The 26,015-nt window shown below is 38.1% G+C and overlaps 1 protein-coding gene across 3 annotated transcripts; it reads right to left on the minus strand.

Annotated features, from left to right (window-relative positions):
• Positions 1 to 1,721: 1,721 nt before the first annotated feature.
• TMEM33 (transmembrane protein 33) lies at positions 1,722 to 24,802 on the minus strand. Of its 3 annotated transcripts, XM_032852668.1 has the most exons (9): positions 24,606 to 24,796; positions 24,425 to 24,496; positions 20,330 to 20,424; positions 19,712 to 19,899; positions 14,031 to 14,098; positions 12,992 to 13,125; positions 7,198 to 7,281; positions 2,953 to 3,073; positions 1,722 to 2,089 (listed from the first exon to the last, which is right to left on the minus strand). In XM_032852668.1, exons 2-9 carry the CDS (start codon positions 24,467 to 24,469, stop codon positions 2,084 to 2,086), a joined length of 741 nt encoding a protein of 246 aa, XP_032708559.1. In that variant the 5' UTR covers positions 24,470 to 24,496; positions 24,606 to 24,796; the 3' UTR covers positions 1,722 to 2,083. The 3 variants fall into 3 exon arrangements, with proteins under 3 accessions (XP_032708559.1, XP_032708554.1, XP_032708549.1); XM_032852663.1 differs by having other exon boundaries at positions 1,722 to 3,073; positions 24,675 to 24,802; XM_032852658.1 differs by having other exon boundaries at positions 1,722 to 3,073.
• Positions 24,803 to 26,015: the final 1,213 nt, after the last annotated feature.

The raw sequence follows: 26,015 nt of genomic DNA on the forward strand, positions 1-26,015 counted from the left end.
CTCTGATCTCAGACTTTAAAAAAACAATCTCTCAGTTCCACTTATCTTACTACATATACACTCATCTTCCTTTCCACATCGAATGATATTCATGTCCTAAACTTACAAACCTAATCAGAATTTTTGATATTGATTTTTAGAAAGAAAAGGTATTGTAACAGCTTTACAATTCATAGTTATTAAAGAGACCTCCTAAGTCTTTCATAAAAACCTTGTGGTTTAATATCAGCATGCCTTGAATTTTCCTGGAAGGGAAATTCCTAAATACCTAAATTACTTGCTTACTTCCAGGAGCAAAATTACTATTTAAGAAATTTCAGTTTGGGACTGATATTAAATAGAGCTTATATTCACAAGGCATCAGGTATACAAAAGGAATACAGAATTCTTGTTATAATATAAGTAGGTTTTATGTTAGGCTTCCACCTGTCCCAGAATAGCATTACAGCACTTCTAAAAAAGAATTAGATATTTTGGATGCTGACTTTTTTAAACTTGGAAGTAAAATGAAGTTCAGCTATGCTATAATTTCTTCCACTTCATTCATTCCATATACTGCTACTGTATTTCCCTAATTTTAATTTGATAGATGTACATATTAAACTAATTCCAGATGTCAAATCAGCTGGTTGTACATACACATATCGTGGGATTCCTAGGTACAAGCTCATGCAAACTAAACATCCAGTAACACTCAAATTGTAAAATTTACTTTTTCATGAATTAAGGAGTTTTTTATTTAAAAATCAAACCTTCCATTAAAGAACAGTCCAACAGGAGCATATGAGAAATATAATCCTGTTATCTGATAAAAAGCCTCAACTTTTAAAGCACAGGGTATTCTACATTTTTAAGTTTTAATATTAAAATTCTTTTCGTCAAAACCAACATGAAATTATTCCCTCTAGGGAAATCTTTTTGACCAACAGTAATTCCCAAACTAAAGAGGAAAAACTCAGAACAGAGGCACACTCATAGGTCATTAAAAGACAATCAGTAAAAACAGCACACAAGAAGAAAATTAATGGAAAAAATGGTGAAATCTGAGTAAGTTCTATACTTTAATTAATAGTATTGTTCCAAGGCTAATCTCTTAGTTCTGATAAATGCTATATAGTTATGTAAGGTGTTAATATAAGGGGAAGCTGAGTAAAAGGTATACAAGAACTCTATTTTTGCAACTGTTCTATAAATCTAAAATTATCTCGATTTTTAAAAATTGTAGAAAACAAAAAAACACGTAACTTAAAAATAAGTATGACTTCAGCTGCCAAGATCTCCTGATACAATTCAAGACTTAATTTTTAAAGACTTCATTAGGAATCAATAATATACTGTTTACTTAACATTACAGTCACTTTATTGCTCTAGAAAATTAGTTCTTAAAACCATCATATTACATATATAGTGATAATGAGGCTAGCCACACACCCACCCACCTACCCCAATCAACTGTACTGCATGAGGCTGCTTTTCTAACTTAGTAGATAAATATTTAAAAAAATACAAAAACAGTTGGCTATAGTTGAGCTATCAAGTAGACATCACATTTCCAAAGATGGGAAAGTTGAGCAAAAAGAAAACTGATGTTACAAGTTTCAATAAATATATGAGAAATCCAATTACATGCAGACAGAAGAAAACTGGTCACAAAAACCATTACATCACTGTGTATTAAAACTTTCGCAGTGTTTTAAACATTCCCAACCATGCAACAGTAATAAAGATCAGAATGAATTTTATAAAGAAGTTGAGGGCAGCTCAACAAACAGGATTTAACATATTATACAACTCAAATCACAGCTGCATAATACACCCAAGACTCCTAAATTTACCTATGCATTAAGAAATTAAAATACACACCAATCCCCCACAATTCATCTTCCAGCCCCATTCCCCACCAATTATCTTACCTATAAATCTTTCCACTTAACCTTTTAAATCACATTTGATGGGTAAGTATGTAATCTACAGGATCATCTTCATTATTATTTCAGAACAGACCCAAGCACAGGCATATGCTCAATCTTCAGTGACATTCCTTTCAAAAGACATCTGAACTGCTGCAACTGTCTATGAAAATTCAAGCCTAAGGAACCAAGAAAATCGGCGGTCAAGAATCTAATTCTATAAACTACAGTAACGCTCATCATCTGTGTGTCCACATCTGTAAAAGGGTTTCCTATTTGAGAAAGGTTACTTGATGGGTATCGAAAAGGAAAGCCATATAACCACTAAGGCTTTCTGATGTGAAACAGCAGTGACCCCAGACAGTGACTCGGTTGGCTAACACGCTTACAGTTCAGCCTTTTAAAAAATATTCAAAGCCACATTAAGTAGTTATGGAAATAAAAATTTGGAAGATCATAGCATAAGATACAAGATGCATGCAGAATTCCTCTTAAAATGGTATATCCAAAACAAATCCTAACAAAGCAGCAGAACATGAATTTAATAACAATCTGAAATTAAATATAGTGGTAAATGTTTCTTTTAAAATCATCAACCAAAATTACTGAATGGCAAAATAATACTGTCTCAAAATATGATGAATTCATGTATGTTAATATTACTATAATGGAATCATGCCAGATATAAATTTAGGGTACCAATTAAGTTGAAAGAAATTTTAAAGCTACTTTTATAAGAGAAATAAATGTACTTCATGATAAAGGCACAGCAGCATTTAAAAAAATTTCTGATACACTGATCACAGGACAGAAACTTCCTTAACCATTAATAACACAGCACAATAAAATTTTCTTGGGAACTTTTTAAAAGGCTTGATTTAACATGCCAGGAAAATGATAAATTTTCCATTGAGATGTGTTTATGTAAATTGGATTGAGGTCAGTTTTATACCTGGAATTAACAACCCTTAGCAGAAGTACCAACTGCTAAAAATGCTTATTTCTACTATATATAACTTAGCTGGATGTTAAACTACGCAACTGTTGGTGCCAGTCTGCTTATAAAAGCAATACTCTGGAGACAAAGTCTTCTCACAAACAGTGGGCAAGCAGGTTTCATTATTACGTGTTCAACAACAATCCTCAGTTCATTAAACAAGGTCCTGCAAGATAAAACAGTTTTCGTTCAGACACAAAAGGAAAAAGAATACAAAACAAATGCCGAGGAATGATTTCTCACAGTCGGTAAAGAATCTGAAGGAAAAGGAATAACTAGAATGCACTGTAGGAAACACACAAAATAAAATTCTCAAAATCAACATTTGTGTGGTTTTTTGCGGGGAGGTGGGGGGGGGGGGGGAGTTCCTTTAACAAAAGCATCTAATACATGGTTATCTCCAAGGGCTGAGATAAAGGACAATTTGTATCTTTACAGTAGAGTCACATTTTCACATTTAACTTAAGTATATTCAACTAGTTCTAAAAAAGAGAGCAACAGAGTGAAAACTATATACGATTGGCACTCCCGCCTACTATTTTCCTTATATTACTGCCTTAGGGAGGCTGGGTAGCTCAGCTGGTTGAGCAAAGGCTGGGTCAGGCTCCCCGTTCAGCAGGGAGTCTGCTTCTCCCGCTGAACCTCTCCCTTCTCATGCTCTCTCACACCATCGCAAATAAATAAATCTTAAAAAAAAAAACAAAAAAAAAAAACTGTTGCCTTAAACGTAATGCCTCTTAGAGCTTTCCTCATTTATAAAATAGGCATACGTACTTCATGGAGTCAGCTGTAGAGTAATTTAAGTGAGACAGCACAGAAGTTACTCAAGAAAGGCCACTTCCCAGTTGGATCATCCCACTGATCAAACCAGTTCTTGTCTACCTTCAGACTTAAAGTCCAACTCTTTAACATCTAATGCCCTCCAGAATCTGGTCTTAATCGAATTTTCTGCTTCATCTCCTCTCCCACTCTCTGCCTCGACCCCTATATTCCAGTTGTGTTGCAAATTTGTGCCCAAAATACATTGTGAACTTTTACTGTGCTTGCTGCCTCCAAAGGACTCTTTATTACATACTGTACACACTGCACATACATTGTATAGGCTAATAGACACAAAATCATGTATGTTGGTTGAACTGTAATTTACAAGAGATTTTGACAGACCACCAGAAGTAATTTTCATTACTCACTTTTGAAGTTTCACTTTATCTGCTGACTCATCCTGCATACAGACAATTCCTGTTCTACCCTTCTGTATCCTGTGTTGGGCTTCCTTATCTTAGTCTTCCCCAAACCCTAAACTCCAGCCTGCTAAATCTTTCAAATTTATCTCTTTTATTTTACACAGAATTAGTTCAGGCTCTGAACTACTCTCCTAGTCTCCAAAATGGTCCATTCTTCCTCTGGCTGAGGATGTAATGCATTTTCTGGAATACTTCTAAATCAGATCTCATCATATTCTCAAACCCTCCATCTTATGAACTCCAAATGCTCTTCCTATCTTGAAATAAATTCCAAACCCTTTCATGATCTTGTCTGTCTTCCCTTTGAAGCACCGATCTTCATAACCTCCTTATATACGTCTGTAACTCCAGCAACATGCACTTTCAGGCACCCATGTGCCAGAACTCAGACTTCACCAACACACAATCACCGTCTTCTGAATAAATGACTAGTGAATAAAACCAGATGGCACCGTAAAAATACTCTGAGCAAACCCCTCAGGTTACAGATGAGGCCTAAAGAGGTCAATGGCTTGCCTAAAATCACAGGGCTATTTCTTTCATTCAAGGCTGTCCCTGGCATGATCTAGACCAAGTCACAGTGCTGGAGCAGCGCTGACAATAAACGGTCAGTAATGATCAAAGTGTCTCCATATGCTGTCAAACAGGGTGACCATCAGCCACACATTGCTTCTGAGTGCGTGAAACTGGTTAATGTGACTCAGGAACTGGGTTTTAAAGTTTACAAATTCTTTTTTTTTTTTTTTTTAAGATTTTATTTATTCATTTGACAGAGAGAGAGCACTAGTAGGAAGAGAAGCAGAGGAAGAGGGAGAAGCAGACTCCCCACCAAGCAAGAGACTGACATGGGGCTTGATCCCATGACTTAGGATCACAACCCAAGCCAAAGGCAGATGCTCAACCATCTTAGCCACCCAGATGCCCCTAAAGTTTATGAATTTTAGTTTTTATTTCAATGGTCAAATGTGGGACACATGGGTGGCTCAATCAGTTAAGCATCTGACTCTTGATCTCAGCTCAGGTCTTGATCTCAGAGTCGTGAGTTCAAGCCCCAAGTTGGGCTCCACAATGGGTATGGAGCCTACTTAAAAAAAAATCAAATGTGGCTGCCCATTGCCATACTGTACAGCGCAGCTCTGAACAATCTACCCTCGCCATCTAAAAAGGACTGATACCGTTAACATGGGAATGGATATTTTAAGTAAAAATGGTACAAGCTGGCAAAATCCCTAACAAAAAAGTGTAGCACAGAAAATGTAGTTTTATAGGCTATTTATCAATATTTATAAGCTCAACTATTTCCCATTTCCTTTCCACTGTTTTGCTGTGTTTTGTGTGCTTATGGGAGATCTTTGAAAATGCTTATCAGCACATATTTGCATTACCTGGATCCTGCTGTTTCCTTTTTTATCCCACTGGATACTTCTAAATTTTTCTGTGTGCTAATCTGACTTAAGGGCAAGTGGGAAAAATGGGATTAGAGATAAAAAGGGTATAAAGAAGCAGAGAAAAACAAAGCTGCTGACGAAAAATGGATTACTAGGGCAGGGGACCAGAAGATATTGTCTGAAATGAATACACGAACCAGATAAAAAACAAGGGCAAAAACTCATGGAATCAAGTAAAACCGAGAAAGTTTATTTCTGACTAGGGACTCATTAAGAACCTGTGCCTGAAGCTAGCTCTATTTTAGGAAGTACTGTAAGAAAGACATTGTCTAACAGAACATAAAAGCTCCTCCAGGATAATTAGAATCACAGAAAAAGGAAAATAAAGTATGTATTAGAAACACAACAGAATCTAAGCACTTTATTACTTCACTTCATCCCCAGGAGGAGATTTTTCTCCTCTACCAATGAAAAAATTAAAATTTAAGTAACTTGCCTAAAGTTAAAAACTTGCCTAAATCTATAAAACTAAAACTATAAAACTTGCCTAAATCTAAAAAACATGGACCAGCATTCGATTTCAGTTCTTTTTACTTTGCTCATGAAAATAAAGATCATGATAAAACACTCACTGGATTTCTGACTGAATTCTACCATACAATGAATTTATTTTAAATTTGCAAACAAAAACTGTGTTAACATTAGTATTCTCAGTAACATATCCAAGAAGCTATTAAAAACAGCTATTCTTTTCAGTTTTACTCTAACTTGAGATCCACATGCATAACTTACTCTATCACTGAAGCCTCCATTCCTGAACATTATAGTAACTTATTAAAATATTACTGCTTCCTCATTTTTCCACTCCAAACTATTCTGCACAAGACTACCAGAAGAATATGATCATGTCCAAACCATCATTCTCGTACATCTAAAAGATAAGTTCTAAACTTCTTATCCTGAAATTCAAGAAATTTTATGATTTGGCTCCAATATACATTTTTAGTCTTAAGTGTAACCACTTACCATTCAGAATCCCTGGTACAGTCAAACAGGTCTATTCAGTACCCCTTAAATACGGCTTGTTACCTCTTGGCTCTGAACTTGTGTTCCTACTATTTTCCTACCTAAAATGCTTTCACCTATTCTGTCTTATTCGAAGGCTTTAATCTTTCTTGAACAGATTAAAATCTCTGCTTTGTGAAACTTTCATGGGCTCTTTTTATTTCCTGATCTCTCCTTCCTGTGGACTACTGTATTGATACAATAAAGCAAACATAACAATGCATCATACATGCGTTTGTGAACACTGCATCCTCAACTATTATTTCCTTATTATTTGACATACGGTTTTGTTTCTTCAATTAGGAGAGTGCATTGAGTTTGGGACTAATGTCTTAGACATCTTTAAATTCCTTAAACTTGAAGTACTGGTGTACTATTTTAGTGGAGACCAAGATAAATCTGGTCTCAGTTTGTAAAAAGAAATACAACCACCTCCTCACCAATCCTACTAAGGCCTGGAACTTAAATTTACAAAAATATCACTTGCTTCTAAATTCTAACATAAAAGAAGCTAGACAACTCTTACAAGTTACAAATACTGTATCTCACAATACTCTCAACAAATAAGACATTTAAACTAATCACCAGCTTACCGACAATATGGATTTCTTCTAGAGGAATATCGAAGAGTAAGAAATCTATAGTATATAAAAGGCTGGAGCAAACTTCCTTGGCCACTGAAATAAACAAACAAGGGCAAGAAATACACATTATCAATTCATATGTATACTCTCAAAACTTAAAGCAATTTAACTGGAGCCTGTGTGTGTCTTCATTCATTAAATGGTCATGGAAGGGGCGACTGGATGCTCAGTTCGTTAAGCGTCCAATTCTTGAATTCGGCTCAGGTCATGATCTCAGGATCATTGAGACTGAGCCCCGTATCCAGCTCAGTGCTGGACAAAGAACCCGCTTAAGATTCCCTATCTCCCTCTCCCTCTGCCCCTCTCCACTCACTTGGTGCACATGTGTGTGCACCCTCTCTAAGTAAAATAAAATAAAATAAAAAATGGTCATGGTAATACCTATCAAGTCTTAATCAAAATTACTTTTTTAAGATTTATTTATTTATTTTAGAGAGAGAACAAGAGTGCAAGCAAGGGAAGGGGCAGAGAGAGACAAGAGAGAGAGAAGCAGACTCCCTACTGAGTGCAGACCCCCAACATGGGGCTTTGACTTCACAGCTCTGAGATCATAAACTGAGCAGCAATCAAGAGCTGGACACTTAACAGCCAGCCAGGCACCCCTAAATCAAAGTTATTCTTAAAAGAAGTAAAAGAGTGGCACCTGGTTAGCTCAGTTAGTAGAGTATGCAACCCTTGATCTTGGGGTTTTTAAGTTCAAGCCCCATGTTGGACAGAGAGCTTACTTTAAAAAAAAAAAAGAAATGAAGTAAGAATATATGTGATTGCTAACAAGTAAAATGTTATTGCTTAAATTTTTATAAACATGTATTTATGTATATATTACTTTTAAAAACTTTAAATGCTATTAAATGAACCAAAAAATGTATACAGGTGTCCGGGTGGCTCAGTTGGTTAAGCCTCTGACTTCAGCTCAGGTCATGATCTCAGGGTCCTGGGATTGGTCCCAACTCGTTGCACTCCCCGCTCAGCAGGGAATCTGCTTGTCCCTCTCCCTCTCCCTTTCCTTCTCCCTCCCCCATCTCTCTCTCAAATAAATAAAATCTTTCAAAAGAAGAAAATGTATAAATGCTTCCATAATTACCACTAATAACTGATTATCAAATTTTGAAACTTTATAACATAGTAAATGAAAAGCGGTTCATTTACTTTTTTTTTTTTTTAAGATTTTATTTATTTATTTGACAGACAGAGATCACAAGTAGGCAGAGAGGCAGGCAGAGAGAGAGAGAGGGGAAAGCAGGCTCACCGCAGAGCAGGGAGTCTGATGCAGGACTCAATCCCAGGACCCCGGGATCATGACCAGAGCTGAAGACAGAGGCTTTAACCCACTGAGCTACCCAGGCGCCCCAGTTCATTTTATATAAACAAAAAAACTAGTAAAATCACACAGGTTCCCTAGTAAATTCACATAGCTTGTTCTACTATTTTGCTTGGTTAAACACAATTTTAATACCTAAGAGCCATATACATATTTATGAAATTCTAAGTCAAGAATTTCTTCCTAGAAAGACCATCTGGATTAAGACATTCGCCAGCAATAATTACAAATTAAATGCATCACTATTTGGATAGTTAATAGCAAGGCTATGTATATTACCTTTATTTGACAGAGTTAATATGCAACTACGTAAAATCTTGATTATGAAAACCATACAGCAACCTTGAGAATGCAGAGCATAAAACTATACATATTATTATAATTGTATATTAAAACTTTTTGAAGAAATACATTAAAGATGCTAATGTGGTTTTTAAAGTTAATTTTTACTTTTTTTATTTTATTTTATTTATTTATTTGACAGATAGAGATCACAAGTAGGCAGAGAGGCAGGCAGGGAGAGAGACGGAAAAGCAGGCTCCCCGTGGGGCAGAGAGCCCTATGCAGGGCTTGATCCCAGAACCCTGAGAGCACGACCTGAACCGAAGGCAGAGGCTCAACCCACTGAGCCACCCAGGTGCCCCTATTTTTACCTTTTCTTCTGAACTGTGATATTACTTTCATAATAAAAATCTGTGATTACAAACTAATCACTAAACTAAATGTCACATCCACTTTCCCCAAAAACTCCTGTGACAAATCTTTAACTCTTCAAATTGAAAAATACACATACTAAAGAAAATACAGGGGCGCCTGGGTGACTCAGTGGGTTAAGCCTCTGCCTTCAGCTCAGGTCATGGTTTCAGGGTCTTGGGATTGAGCCCCGTATCAGGCTCTCTGCTCAGCGGGGAGCCTGCTTCCCCTTCTCTCTCTGCCTGACTCTCTGCCTAATTGTAATCTCTCTCTCTGTGTCAGATAAATAAATGAAATTTTTTTAATTTAAAAATTAAAAAAAAAAAATAAAGAAAATACAGAAAGGAATATTCAATGAAAAATTTTCCATCATCCAAGTTAGCTCCTTCCTCAGAATTACAGCTCAGTCTCTAATATTAATCTTTCCAGAAATTCACATGCACGAGGGCATATAATGACTGACACTGATACAGTGCTCACTTTACAATGCACTGAATCCATTTAACAATTCCAAGAGGGAAGTGGCATTATCACTCCCATTTCAAAGATGAAGAAACTGAAGCAGAAAAAAACATTCATATGCCCTTAAATATACAAACACATCCCAAAATATAAAAGGGAACACCCTACACAGTTCTTAATAAAAAAAATTTTTTTAAGATTTTATTTATTTGAGAGAGAGAAAGAAAGCACAAGTAGGCAGAGCAGCAGGCAGAGGGAGAGGGAGAAAGACTCTCCACTGAGCAGGGAGCCCGTTGCGGGACCTGGGATCGTGACCTGAGCCGAAGGCAGCCGCTCAGCCAACTGAGCCACCCAGGCGCCCTTTAACAAATTTCTAAATTTTCTTTATCTTGAGGATTATCCCCATCACAACACATAAATTTCCCTCATGCTTTTTTTAGCTTCAACCAGTTCACCTTAGCATTACTACTATGTAACAAGCTCTCTACTAACGAATAAAGCTACAAGATCTCATCCTCTTATCTTTTACACTCATGTCCATGTATATGTAAGATAAACTCACAGACTTTACCTTCATTTTTAAATAGAAAGCTTGAAGCATTACTCAGAAAAATATAACTTAATGAAGCCTTCTAATATTAGACTGTCTTTCTATCATGGAGGGAGCATCTAAGGAATAATGACTTCAAGTTATTTTTAATTTTATAGTTTGTGTTACATGCAAGTGACATTAAATCATCAAGAGCTTTTCCTACGAGGAAAAGCTTATAATCTTAGGTTAGTCTTTTAAATAACAAAGTGATTTCTCTATTTAAGTATCTCTGGTAAATTCTCATTTCTTTTACAATAATCTTGAAAATTAAAATCAGTTTAAGGTTTAAGTTTTTTTTTAAAGATTTTATTTATTTATTTGACAGACAGAGATCACAAGTAGGCAGAGTAGCAGGCAGAGAGAGAGGGGGAAGCAGGCTCCCTGCTGAGCAGAAAGCCCGATGTGGGTGGGGCTCGATCCCAGGACCCTGGGATCATGACCTGAGCCACCCAGGCGCCCCAAGGCTTAAGTTTTTTAAATGTGAAAAAAAATCAATGCTCAAAAGGCTAAGTTAAGGATCACATCAACTAGAATCCAGGTCTCTAACGCCCAGTAAGTCTTTCCACTCTGCCATTCCAGACTTTATTTAGATTATATTATCTAACTTATGATCCTACAGCCTGAGCAACATGTGGTGATCCTGGAGTTTCCAGAGAAAAACATTACTTAAAAGAATGGAACGAATGCATTTATGAGGAAATCTATAAAACTGTTACTGGCTTACAGACTGCGAAAGAGTCAGACATGCAAAAATCTCACTCATTAAGGCAATGCACACTAAAATGAAATATTTCATAAAAATTAAGTTTTTTGAGTTAATGAGATCATGGAAAACTGCAAATACAAACATCTTAAAGTCTGGCATGGTCTATTAAGTATAAAATGCACTTAGCTTAGACTCAGCAAAATCAGTTCTAGGTTAGAGAAAACACATGCACAAAAATATAAGCAGAAAGGTAAAAAGGGGGCTCAGTCGAAGCAGCATACAACTCTTGATCTCAGGGTTTGAGATCCACATTGGGAGTAGACTAAGATAAATAAAAATTTTTTTTAAAAAAGGTAAAAAGATGTTCATCCATCAATATTTAGAAAAACAAAACCTTGGAAACACGTTTTCCCATCAACATGGAACAGGTAATAAAATGCAGCATATGACCAAACACTACATGGCCATTAAATGGAACAAACAAGAATTGTATCTTTCAACATGAATAGGGCGCGAAAACATACTGGAGGAGTGGAAAAAAGCAAGATGCAGATAACTGATGGATTATGGCACTTCTGACGCAAAATAAAAAACTAAAACAAAACAAAACAAAAAACCCAAAGAACCCATATGTATTTTCTTTTTCTTTTTTAAAGATTTATTTATTTGACAGACAGAGATCACAAGTAGGCAGAGAGGCAGGCAGAGAGAGGTGGGAGCAGGCTCCCTGCTGAGCAGAGAGCCCGATGCAGGGCTCGATCCCAGAACCCTGGGATCATGACCTGAGCCGAAGGCAGAGGCTTTAACCCACTGAGCCACCCAGATGCCCCCATAGTATGTATTTTTTTATGTATCTGTATAAATATTTTTAAAGTGCAACATGCACAAAGACATAAGAGAAGAGGACAGAACTGCAACAACTCAGAGTCAAATGGTATTTTAGCTTTTATCTGTAATGTCCTCTTATTGGAAAAACTAAAAAAGCAATAATCCAGGCAGAAATGTAGTTTTATTTTTTTTTCCCTGCTGATCTGAATTTTTCTCCAATTTAGCTTTGAAGCTAGTAATTTTTTTCTTTCCACAACAAAGAAGATAAACACATTAATAGAGACAGAGAAGAACTTTTGACTTGGTAACCAAAGCGTATGCTCCTCCATTTTCTTCTTTTTTTCTGGTAAATTTTCATTTTAATCACCCAGTGCTCATCACAAGCACACTCCTTAATCCCCATCATCTTTTTTACCCATTCTCCCACCCATCTCCCCAGAAATGAGGTTTTAAAACTTAAATCCAAGAATCTTGATGGGGAGGGTCAATACTAGCCTGATGTTTTAATTTCTAACAGGATAACTTTCTTTTATTCATGCCTTACTTCTGTAATTAAGAAAAATTAAGGGACGCCTTGGTGGCTCAGTTGGTTAAGCATCTACCTTCAGCTCAGGTCAGGATCCCAGGGTCCTGGGATTGAGTCCCAAGTCAGGCTCCCTGCTCAGCAAGGAGCCTGCTTCTCCCTCTCCTCCCAGCTCGTGCTCCCCTCCCCTCTAGTGCTTTGTCTCGCTGTCTCTTTCTCTCTCAAATAAAATCTTAAAAAAAAAAAAAAATAGAAACAAAACACGGAGGTGATAACAGGCAGCTATCAATATCAGACCGTAATTTTTCTGAAAGAAAAACCATCTAAATAATGGCAGATACATTAAATGATGCTTCCTAAGATTCTTTTAAAGGCAGCAATTCTAAAATAAATTTTCAAAATGGTAAATGGTAAATCACAAGGAATGATAAATAAGCAAGTTCCTAGGTTTACCATAACATCTCAGGTTCTCTACGATACAATGAAAAATGGCTGCTAAGATCAAGCTAGCTCTGCATATCAGTATCTAACATTTAAAAGCAAGATGAAATGAGTTAATACCTTTATTACATTCACTTAGTCATCTGCCTCCCAAAACAAATGTATTTTTATTCTTACCTAAAAAGCATAAAAACTGTAGCAGGCATCAAGAATATTTCATTACAAGCAATAAATTTCAGAATATTTTGTTGATTAGCGCTTAATTTATCCAAGATAGATCTCAGCAGAGGCAAACTATTTGAACCCTTCGCCTAAAACATAAGAAAACAATATCAGAAATAATGAAGCACTTTTGATTACTCAAATATCTTCTTTCTTTAGACAAACAGCATATCCAACAGGTAATACAACTAAAAGACATTTTGGAAATGGTAATATAAAAGTTTACAAAATAATGTAAAAGTTAGTGTATATTTTCCTGCTTTGCTGGATTTTGTGTATTTGAAAAATAAGACAACTTTAGTAAGTAATTTCCATGCTTTTTTTTTTTTAAAGACTAGATTATTTCACAAAAATATAGTGGTTATTTCAACTTTACCATAACAAACTACCTAGTAATACAGTTAAGATATTTGTGAGTCCTTAGCTAAATAAATTACAGTATCCAATTACTGCTGTGACCAAAGAACTGTATGAATAAAGAAACAGGCCAACACAAGTCAAACATTTGGATATTTAAATTCAACTGTCAGTGCATATGCAGTCAATCCGCCTGGCACACTTAATGATGTTTCCTGTTCAAACCTAGGAATAAGAAAATATTTTCGGAAAGCAGCAGTTCTGAACACTAAAGTGAAAAAAATTCAGTACACTCTACTTACCTGATATGTCAAAATTAAGCAACGACAGAACAAGAGATCTCTGACAACTTACCAAACCTAAATGATTTTTTTAAAAAAACAGATCTATTTCAAGTTTCAGAAATTCTCTGGGGACTGGGGGTATTCTGCAATATAATCCTTTACCTATAAAGTGTATATTGTGAAACTTAAATAAAAAATTTCAAACTTAAGACTTTCAAATGACTAATAATTTACAACAAGTTTGCATGGATTGAAGGAAACTTTCCTGACAAATACCAAAATGTCTTAGAACTCAAATTCATGTCAACAATCTGCAACGCAGGAGTTTAAAAAAATGGCAGAGCTTTACTTACATCAAGGACCTTTTTCGTGTATGTGGCAGCATGAAGCAAAGAGAATAACAAGACTGGGAAAATACTCACTGGAGAAAACAATTAAGGAAAATGTTTAACATTTATCAAGTACTTTGTAAAACAGGCTATGTATCATGCCCAATATAGATCTGAACCAGTATCTGCTAAAAGAACTTCAGTGATGGCTTCTGTTGTTTTACTTTGGAACCAAATGAAGTTTTTTTTTCTACCTGTAAATAATTTCATTTTCTAAAGCTCAGTTTTTTCATTAAGAAAACAGTGAAAAGTTTTTTTTCTTTTCTATTAGATAATAAAATATTATGAACATTTGCTAAATTCTATCAAAATTCAGGCCACCTCAAAATATTACCACTTTTAACCCCAAAATGCCATCCTGGCCTGAATAATTGGGCCTTCAAATATAAAGCAGTCTTTGGTCCTGCTTTCCTCATTAAAACTGCTCAGTAAAGAGTATGGGGTAATGGTTTAAAAAGTACTTCCTCAGGGGTGCCTCGGCTAGCATAGTCAGTAGAGCACCGGACTCCATCTTGGGTGGTACTGGATCTTGAGATGATTAAGTCAAGCCCCACACTGGAAGCAGAGTTTATGTAAAAAAATAAAAATTAAAAAAAAAAAAAAAAAAAAGCTTGTAAATAGTACTTCTCCCATTTTCCTCAACTAAGATCTTTCATTATTTCTTTCCTACAAGATCCCCATTATTTCAAGATACTGTACCTAACTTGTTTGTACAGTTCATGTGTTCTCAATCTGTACAAATAAAAATCATATATATGTGTGTGTGTGTGTATATATATATTTGGGTTTGTGTAGTACAGTTAATTGAGAGTCTCATCAGTTTAATTACAGAAACAATTTGAGTTCAACTGTTTGGCTTTATGTCATGGATAAATATTCAATTCTCATTCAGCTTTTTGAATAACGAAAATTACTCAAAAGACCCTATTTACCCCAATTTCTGTCAGGCTGCTAATAAGAACAACAAAACGTGTCAAGTAATTTCATAAAATGATACAAACTGTTAGTTCATTATGAATGGCAAAAATACATGTCCTAAAAGTATGTGCAGGAGCACCTGGGTGGCTCAGTGCGTTAAAGCCTCTGCCTTCGGCTCAGGTCGTGATCTCAGGGTCCTGGGATTGAGCCCCACATTGGGCTCTCCGCTCAGCAGGGAGCCTCCTTCCCTATCTCTCTCTGCCTACCTCTCTGCCTACTTGTGATCTCTGTCTGTCAAATATATAAATAAAATCTTAAAAAAAGAAAGTTTTTGCAGTTTTTGGGGTGCCTGGATGGCTCAGTCAACAGAGCATGCGACCTGATCTCAAGGTTATAAGTGCAAGCCTGATGTTGGGTGTAGAGTTTACTTATTTAAGAAAAAAAAAAAAATCAAAAAATGTTCACATTAAAAAAAAATGTTTACATTACCCTCATTTGGGGGAAAAAAAAAAGTACATGCAGTTTCTAAGAAATGAACCATTATATTTTTCTACACTAAATGAAAGCTTAGATGTGATGGAAAATGGTGATTATTTTAACACAAGGAGTTCCAAATCCATTACCACATTAGGATCCAAAAATGCCTAATTCCAACTGGCAAGCAAGACAGTGACCTATTATACGTAAGGATTAGAAAAATCCTACCTAATATTGTTCTCCAAGTTGATATCTCGGCCAATTCTTCCCTGACACTAACAAGAATTAAGTAAAATGCTAATTTCCTCAGTGGAGACCATGTATATATAGTTTCACACTTTTTAATCAATCACCGATCCCTCTGAAACTGATGAAAGCTAGAAGTCTCTCCTCTCCAAGGCCACTGTAAAATTCTGTTGCTTCTTCAATAGTTAAATTTAAACCTTGACACACATCCTAACTTGAAGCCTTGAATCAGTAGAAGCAATGCAGGTAATGAAAACAGAACCCTGAAAGGACAGTCAAGGTATCAGGGTTCCCCTCCTACACTGTTGGTGGGAATGCAAGCTGGTGCAACCATTCTGGAAAACAGCATGGAGGATCCTCAAAATGTTGAAAATAGAACTACCCTATGACCCAGCAATTGCACTACTGGGTATTTACCCTAAAGATACAAACGTAGTGATCCGAAGGGGCACGTGCACCCGAATGTTTATAGCAGCAATGTCTACAATAGCCAAACTATGGAAAGAACCTAGATGTCCATCAACAGATGAATGGATAAAGAAGATGTGGTATATATACACAATGGAATACTATGCACCCATCAAAAGAAATGAAATCTTGCCATTTGCAACGGCGTGGATGGAACTAGAGGGTATCATGTTTAGCGAAATAAGTCAATCAGAGAAAGACAACTATCATACGATCTCCCTGATATGAGGGAGAGGAGATGCAACATGGGGTGTTAAGGGGGTAGGAGAAGAGTAAATGAAACAAGATGGGATTGGGAGGGAGACAAACCATAAGTGACTCTTAAATCTCACAAAACAAACTGAGGGTTGATGGGGGGAGGGGGGTTGGCAGGGGTGGGGTTATGGACACTGGGGAGGGTATGTGCTATGGTGAGTGCTGTGAAGTGTGTAAACCTGGCGATTCACAGACCTGTACCCCTGGGGATAAAAATATATGTTTATAAAAAATAAAATTAAAAAAAAAAAAAAGATATCTGGGTTCCAATCATGGCTCTGACACTAACTTCATATCCTAGGCTAAGTTTCATCAAAGCTCCAGATTTCTCTCCCTCTCCCCCTTTCATTTCCCTCTCCCTCTCAAAGAAATAATTTTTTAAAGGGTAGGGTGGGGGGAGTGCCTGGGTAGCTCAGTGAGTTAAGCATCCAAGTCCTGATTTCAGCTCAAGTCGTGATTTTGGGGCATAGGATGGAGCCCCAACTTGGGTCTGTCTCTGTGCTCAGCAGGCCTCCAAGCTCAGCAGGGAGTCTGCTGGAGATTTCTCTCTCCCTCTTCCCGCCCCCCAATCCTGCTAGTAGTGTGCTCTCTCTCAAATAAATATTACCCAAAAAAGCTACAGACTTCTAATGAGTTTTTTATCACTAACATTCTATAGTTCACAAATCCTTGACAAGAGATTCATAATCTTGGGGCACCTGGGTGGCTCAGTGGGTTAAGCCTCTGCCTTCAGCTCAGATCATGATCTCAGGGTCCCAGGATCGAGCCCCGCATCAAGCCCCACATCAGGCTCTCTGCTCAGCAGGGAGCCTGCTTCCCCCTCTCTCTCTGCCTACTTGTGATCTGTCAAATAAATAAAATCTTTTTAAAAGAGAGAGAGATTCATAATCTTAGCTTTCATTGTCACTTTTAAACTATCTAGAAAATGTAAAGGGTGAAAAATCTACAAAGTTAAACTCTAAGTACCTATCATCATTAGAGCAAGGACAGCATCACCTTTTTAAGACCAAAGATCAGAGGGGAGCCTGGGTGGCTCAGTGGGTTAAAGCCTCTGCCTTCAGCTCAGGTCATGATCCCGGTGTCCTGGGATGGCGCCCCGCATCAGGCTCTCAGCAGGGAGCCTGCTTCCTCCTCTCTCTCGCTGCCTGCCTCTCTGCCTACTTGTGATCTCTGTCTGTCAAATAAATAAATAAAATCTTTAAAAATAAATAAATTAAATAAATAAATAAATAAATAAAAGACCAAAGATCAGAACACAACTTTGTAATATGACTTGGGACTCACCTTTATTCACTAACCTAATACTCAACTACTTTAAGAATCAAATTAGTATTTCTTGCCAGTTACTAGTTTAGGCTCTTCCTATTGCTCACCACTCTCCAACCTCTAATGTAATAATTAAAGGAACACGAAATCCTTACTCTTCAACATTTCCAAAGAGAGGGGCTAGTAAATAACCAATTGCAGAGAAAAGACAAAGAGGTTGTCTTAACTGGTCATGAGCCTCATTGGACATTCAGGATTCACTCAACAAAACTTAGTGACCACCTGCTATGTAGACTGGCTTTGTCCAGGCACAGACAGAAAGATTTCAAAACTATATTAAAGTGTTACGCAGGGACGCCTGCGCGGTTCAGTGGGTTAAGCCTCTGCCTTCAGCTTAGGTCATGGTCTCAGGGTCCTGGGATTGAGCCCGGCATCCAGCTCTCTGCTCAGCGGGGAGCCTGCTTCCCTCTCTCTCTCTGCCTGCCTCTCTGCCTCTTTGTGATCTCTCCCTCTGTCAAAAAAATAAAATCTTAAAAAAAAAAAAAAAAAAGTTACGCATACATTAACTGTAAATTAGGTAGACCTTTTAAGTCAGAAAGACCTTGTCAGCATTACTATGTACTTGCCAGTGTGATGTCAGGCAAGTTATTTGAAACCCCGTGAGCCTCAGTGTCCACATCAATGTGATGCTCAGGACATCTGGGTCTGCTTAGTCAGTTAAGCCTTTGCCTTCTGCTCAGGTCATGATCTCAGGGTCCTGGGATCAAGGAGCACCACATCTGGCTCCCTGCTTAGTGGGAAGTCTGTTTCTCCCCCTCCCTCCCTACCTCCGCCGGTGCTCTAAAAAATAAAAGCTTAAAAAAAAGAAAAAAAAAAATATATATATATGATGCTCACTATGATTTTTTTCAGTGTTGCAAGGATTAAGTATACCAAGTTCATATGCACTGACAAAACAGGTACTCAAAATATTTCAGTTACCTACTCTCTTTTCCTTAAGACTTTTAAGAAATCTATTTAAAATGTGGTACTTCACAATCATAGAAAGTATTATCTAAATAGGTAATATTTAGCCCTGGAGACAGATTTTATTGTGTTTTCCATTAGGTATAGTTATGTAGACACATGTATAGCTTATGAATTTATCAAAATATATCAAACATTTAAAAACTCTTAAGAGCGGCACTTAAAGCACAAAATACTTTCTGGAGGGACAGAGGAACCATAGTGGGGACAGACTATTAAAAATGACAAACTCCAGTCACCTTTTGCCTCACAGTGCACATTAGCACATCAAAAGTCCTGTAGTAAAGAAATCCACTTAAAACTGTTTAATCTAGAGCTTCCCGAACATATTAAACTGCAGCACTCCTTCCCAACCCTCCCCAGCCTTTTGAGTAAACCTATCTCACCCAACACACTTTCGAAACGTGTAAACATACAATTCCAAATGAGTTATTTCATTCTCATTAGCTCCAAAGATTATACGTGTCCTTATTTTCTACTCTATCCACAATAAATACTAAATTTTTATTGTATTTATTATACAGTTTTCTGCTTAAATATTTCTTGAATTTCCATTTGTTTCTAGTTCACTAGGAGTTCAAAGAGCTGAGGATTTCTCTTTTTTTAAAGCAAGACATATGGACAATTTCCCAAAGATGTGAATTAAATGGAAAAAAAAATGTAAATACTAAAATAAGCCCTCCATAGTCCTGTGCTTTGAATCTGAAATTTGAAATACCTATTGCTAATAGAGAAGCTTACAAGAGGCAAGAACAAAGATAGAAAATTTAAAATTCCCAGTTTGCTCTTCAAATTTAGATTTCACATGTCAGAATCAGAAACTCTTACACTAAACGTATCTTCATTCAAATTAAGTGTCAACAAACCAACTAACCTAGGTTCATGGAAGCCCTCATCGCTGAACCCCTCCTATTGCCAAAAATAATCAGAAGAGATCTCCTATTACACTTGGTAGGTGACTTCTTGTCAAAAAGGCACAAAAAGGATACTTGTAACAGGGTAGGAATTGACAAAGATGAGTGAGTACAGCAGGTAGTGGCAGCTGTCTTCTAGTAAAGCCTGGGCGAGGAATGCTCTGCTTAACTGGAAATGTGGTAACCTTTGGTGCAGCCTCAGAGCACTGGTAAGAGCATTTGCCAGTAAAGCACGCTGATAAAAGCTCGCAGCTTCATGCAACCTGCAAATTACCAGAGGAGAGGTTATCATGAGACATAACAACTAGCAGGTCTCTTCCTCCTTTGTGGATTGCATCATAATTGCACAACCCCTAAATCTCTTATTTGTCAACAGAAAAGAACTACTTGAACCTATTATACCTTCTTAGAAGCATCCCTTCATAGATCTGTCCAAGTGAATTTTATAAAGCAGTCATCTTCTTTAAATGCAAAAATCAAAAATGAAAAAAACATGTGCTTTCACAAAGCACGGGACCTAAGACATCCCTCCAGTTGGTGCTATTACTGAGTTATTAGCACCCAAAGCATGAGACCTGTGTTTGATCCGCCCCAGAACCTCTTGCAATTTAACAAGCCCTCCACGTAAAAGGCAGTCCGGAAAACCCACCAAACAACTGAGTATCAAAGGCAGAAAATCTGTGTAATACATACCCAAGAACAGGCAGGACAAACAGAGCAGAGCAGTAAACTGTGAACAAGCGAGAAAGCCACATCGCCGTGTCCAGTTTATTGGCCATCATGAATTGCTAAATTTAAAAAGAAAAATACTGTAGTAACTAAGCCTGCAAATTATCTTTCCAAGGGTGAAGATCACATTGTCTTGATCCTATTCAAAATGTTTTAACAACCCTGCAGAGATTACTTAAGATCATTAAATTGTGAAAACTCCTAAGGCAACTGTTTCACCTATCCGCTCAGCAACACCTCTGAACACCCTATAGTTCTGATTCAGAAAGCGGCAGAAACACTGAAACAGAAAAATACCAGCTGATATTTAAAAAAATAAAGGCTAAGAAGAAAGAAATCATTGCAACAGAAATTTAACTACAATTGTCTGTATTCCTTCAACAGTTGTAATACTGACTTCATCTATTTTAGAAGAACGTTAAATAAGGACTAATTGCTCTCAAGAGAACCATAATGCCTATTCTTAGAAATCTCAAATTCAAATAGACAGGTTTCAGAGCTGAGTAAAAAGGAATCACACAAAGCCAATTTGGATTAAATAAACCTTACAAAGGAGAAATGTAAAACCATGGGAACACTCATTCACTACCTAACTCATAATAATTTGCTTACATAAACACAAGGGCCCGACATACTCTCATGGTTCAAAATATAGCTGTCAAATGTTAAAGAGTCCCTGCCTCTTCAATTTTATGACTTTCTTCATCCCCTTGGAAGCTGCCCCATACATCTTACCCTATTTCAGTGGCCCTAAATTCAACTCCCATAACCCACTTGATTCTCCATGTTTTCTCATTCTATCTTTGCCCTTGTTCTGTTTGCCAAGGATGGAGCTATTAACACTAACAGAATCACTTAAAATCTGTTTTCTCTTCAAAATGTATCTTGTATTCAAATCCTAAAGTGGCTTTTATGTTTTCTGATAGAATCTACGTTAATAATTTTTACATCAAAGTCCAATACACACATGGATATATAAACTTCTACAAAGAAGTTTCACAAAACAGTACCTTCCCAATGTGTAATTGATTTTGGTGCTCTGTACTCTATTTAATGTTTAGAAATAGTGTTTTCACTAAAGGGATCTCAAAACTCACTAATGAATCTTAACACGGAGTCTAAAACACTACTCTAAGCAATCTAACTTAATTATCTTTTGAAAGTTACAAAAACCAGATGGCTGGGTGCCTCAGTTGGTTAAGCGTCTGCCTTCAGTTTAGATCATGATAGGGGAGTCCTGGGACAGGATCCCACACAGGGCTCCCTGCTCTGTGGGGAGTCTGCCTGTCCCTCTCCCTACCCCTCCCCCCACTCAGGCTCTGTCCCCGTCTCAAATAAATCTTTAATAATAATTTTTAAAAAAAGATACAAAAACCTTTTGGAAAAATCCAAGTACATTTTAAAATCCGAAGATGTTTCACTGCATGTCTTTTTAACAATATGCAGATAATTTTGGAAATATGCTTAGTTTATTGTATCCAAACCTACTACACTGTGACTTCTCTAAATTTAAATGATCACCCACAGTCAAGTGGAAGAATGAATCTAGCTTACAATACTCAGGTTCTCTAGAAAATTCAGAAATTTACACTACAGTCTGAAATTCTAGAATATGTTCTTTGAAATTTAAGCTTAGGGGCATCCGGCTGGCTCAGTCAATGGAGCATGCAACTCCTGATCTCACAGTTGCGTGTTCAAGCCCCACACTGGGTATAAAGATTGCTTAAAAATAAAATGTTTGGGGCACCTGGGTAGCTCAGTCAGTTAAGCAGCTGCCTTCAGCTCACGTCATGGTCCCAATGTCCTGGGATAGAGCCCCATGTCCACCTCCTTGCTCGCAGAGCCCGCTTCTTCCCTACTTGCCATTCCCCCTGCTTCTGCTTGTTCTCTCTCAAATAAATAAAATATTTTAAAAAATTTAAAAATAAATCTTTTTGGGGTGCCTGTGTGGTGCAGTGGGTTAAGCCTCCGACTCTCAGTTTCCGCTCAGGTCATGATCTCAGGCTCAAGCCTGAAGCTGGGCTCTGATTTCAGCACAGAGTCTGCTTAAGTTTCTCTCCCTCTCCCCACTGCACATGTGCTCTCCCTCTCTAAAATAAATCAATCTTTATAAAAATAAATATTTTAAAAAATAAAATAAAATTAAATCTATTTGGTTTTGGGTGGTTATTTTTAATAAATCATTTATCTGTTCATTTTATTTTGTATACCTTTATGTATCTGCATTTTAGTACACAATAAAAAAGGCTTAAAAAAGTGTATTGGTTTATTCTTTTTTATTTTTTAAATATTTGAATAAAAATATTTATTTTTCAAATATTTATTTTTAAATATTTAAGTATTTTACTTATAATAAAAGAGAGAGACACAGCGAGACAGGGAACAGAAGCAGGGGGAGTGGGAGAGGGAGAAGCAGGCCTTCTGCTGAGCAAGGGAGCCCAATGCAAGGATTTGATCCCAGGACCCTGGGATTATGACCTGAGCCTAAGGCAGACAATGAAAGAGTACGCCACCCAGGCACCCCTGGCTTACAACAATCCAGTCACGTTATAAACAGTTTGGGCAAAAAAAAAAAAAAAATCAATGAAACGTTGGGTGAAAACCTACTGAGGTGAAAAACTATTCACACAGTCTCAAAGCATCATGCCACAGAAAGGTATCCTTACAGTGGAGAGTCTGATGGATACCACCTAAACCAAATCATCAAACTTATCTCCGATGATGACATAAATTAAGATAAAATGTTTCCTGAAATATATATAATGCACGGGAAATGACCGAATATCACTTATGTAATATTGCTACCAAAATATTCAACTTGAATCTAGTTATAAAGGGAAAGAAAACAAGCAACTTCAGTTTGAGAAGCAAAACAAGTCTGAACTCTTGAGAGTCAAAAATGGTACAAACAAGGCAAAAGGAACTATTCTAAAGAGACTTACTGCCAGTAAAAGCAAAATGCTTGCTTGGACTAAATCCTGGATAAGGAGGAAGCAGCTTTAACAGGCAATGGAGGAAATCTGAATATGGATTATAAATCAGATAATAACATGTATCAGTGAAATTTAACTGCAAAAATTGCAGCGATGACTGCATTGTGGTATTGAACAATACTTAAGTATTTATGAATTAGCCATCATTGTGTATGCAAATAATTCTCAAAGGGTTCAACAAAACGAAAAAGAAAACTGTGTCTATAAATGGAAATGCTGTAAAATGTTTCAAGTGGGAAAAAATGTTTAAAGGGGGAAAAAACATAGATTCATAGTGTTTAAAATTAGAGAGCAACAATGCCTTAGCTACAACTTACTAGTAAGCAGATCTGCACGTTAACAATAAAATATTTAGGGGCGCCTGAGTGGCTCGGTCGGTTAAGCAGTTGCCTTTGGCTCAGGTTAGGATCTCAGGGTCCTGGGATGGAGCCCCACAACGGGCTCCCTGATCAGGAGCCTGCTTCCCCCTTTCCTCCCGCTAGTGCTCTCTGTCACTACCTCTGCCTCTCTCTCAAATAAATATTTTTTTTAAAAAGAATAAAATATTTACAGAAACCTATTATCTCTCTTCGTAAAGAAGGACAAAATGACGAAAAGAAAAACAAACAAAAAAAACACAAAACAAAAAACAAAAGACTGCGCTTCCCCCACTGCGTAATTTCCATATAATGCCATAAAACGGGCAGAGACGTTCTCCGCTAGCACGCGTGTGCGGAATGAGGCCTGTGTCGCGGCACCACCTCAGCTGGCATCTTCAACCTTGGAACCTAGGACAATTAGAAACTTGGCGGGGGGGGGGGAGCGGGTAAGAAGGCCCGATTTCCCTGGCATACGGCTAAGAGACACCTGCCCCAGCCCGGCCCACAGTGGCTTAAGAAACAGAAAACTTGTAGCTTCCTCTACATCTCTGCTCAAGATCTCTCCTCGCTACGCTACCCCCACCTCAATCACTAATCCCAGTCCCTTGTAGCACTGAGGTGGAACGTCTCGGAAGAGTCTTGGCGACACCTCCCGTTCCCTCCTAACTCCAGTAAATCAAAAGAGAAGACCCTGCTCGCTCACTTACCACTGCGCCCGCCCCTTGGGGGCCGTTCGGGGCCGTATCCGCCATGGGAGACCCACACGCGCGTCTGGGACGCTGAAATCGGGAAGGGAAAAAAGGGGATGTCAGCACGGAGCCGCGATTCCGGTAACCAGTTTCCTCGTCCCGTACCACCAGCCCGCCGCGCCCTACGGGAACTCCGAACCTTAACAGGAAAGTCTCGCCCGCTCCGGAGAGCACTGCCTCGAGAGCACCTGAAGTGGCGGGGAAATACCTGTACGACACCACCAAGAGCAAAGCCGGATTTCTAGAAAAACCGGGGAGAGGCGGAGCTTCTGAGCAAGACCCAACAGGGCCGAACTAACGCCGCCGCGTAGCGCAGGTTATTGCCAAACCCGGAAGTGCTCCTTTCACTTCCGTAGGGAAGAGGCGGTGACAAAGAGAAGAAACCGAGAGTGGTTTCTTGAGGTATGACGGGAACTGTAGTTTTTCTTGTTTCAGTTTCACCTGTCCGGCTCTCTGATTGGCTGTGTAAGCTGAGAAGAGAGACAGGCAGAGCAATTTTTCTCTCTATTCCGGCTCGCAGGTAGTCCTCCCCGTCAATGTCCAAGCCGCAAAACGTCTGCTTCTTAAGCCTCAGAAATGTTTTCTTTGCTGTTTTCCTCCAGGGGCTCACTAAGCCCTGTGGTTCTACTTACAAAATTAAGTCTTCTGGGGCACCTGGGTGGCTCAGTTTCTTAAGCGGCTGCCTTGGGCTCAGGTCATGATCCCAGGGTCCTGGGATGGAGCTCCGCGTGGGGCTCCGCGTGGGGCTCCCTGCCCAGCAGGCAGCTTGCTTCTTCCTCTGCCTCTACCCCTCCCCTGCTCATGCTCTTGCGTGCGCTTGCGCGCTCTCGCTCTCTCGCTAATAAATCTTTTTAAAAAAATTAATTCTTCCAACATGCACTTGATGAAACCTACTATGCGAAAGGCCCCATATTTGGCATGGAGGATAAAAAGAATGAATATGACACAGATTGTGGGGAAGACAGACAAGTAAATCAATACCACAGCACAGAACTTGTGTAATATGCACAATGTAATATGCAGAGGCCAAGTTAATCACAGAGAGCACAGAGGAGGGGACCTAAATCAGAAAGGGTCTGGGAAGATTTCTTTGAAAAAGTAATTCTGGCCCTAAATTTTGAAGAACAAGGAGAAGTTGGCTAAACAGAGGAGAGATTTCCAGATACAGCAACAGAAAAGTTCGTGAAAGCAACAGGACAAAGTAAAGGAACTAGCCTAGTATGACCAGAATGAAGAGATGTGCATGTTTGGGATAGGGGTGGGACTGGGAGAAGTGGACTGAAAAGATCTGACATAGAGAGGCAGGCAGGGGCGCCTGTGTGACTCAGTGGGTTAAAGCCTCTGCCTTCCGCTCGGGTCATAATTCCAAGGTCCTGGGATAGAGCCCTACATGGGGCTCTCCGCTCAGCGGGGAGCCTGCTTCCCCTCCCTCCCTCTCTGCCTACTTGTGATCGTTGTCTGTCAAATAAATAAATAAGATCTTTTAAAAAGAGAGAGAGAGAGAGAGAGAGAGAGAGGCAGGCAAATGTGTTAAGGAGGAGATCTGAAC

Source organism: Lontra canadensis, unplaced genomic scaffold (assembly GCF_010015895.1).
Source record: "Lontra canadensis isolate GAN:19392208 unplaced genomic scaffold, GSC_riverotter_1.0 scaffold1, whole genome shotgun sequence".
Classification (NCBI taxonomy): domain Eukaryota; kingdom Metazoa; phylum Chordata; class Mammalia; order Carnivora; family Mustelidae; genus Lontra; species Lontra canadensis.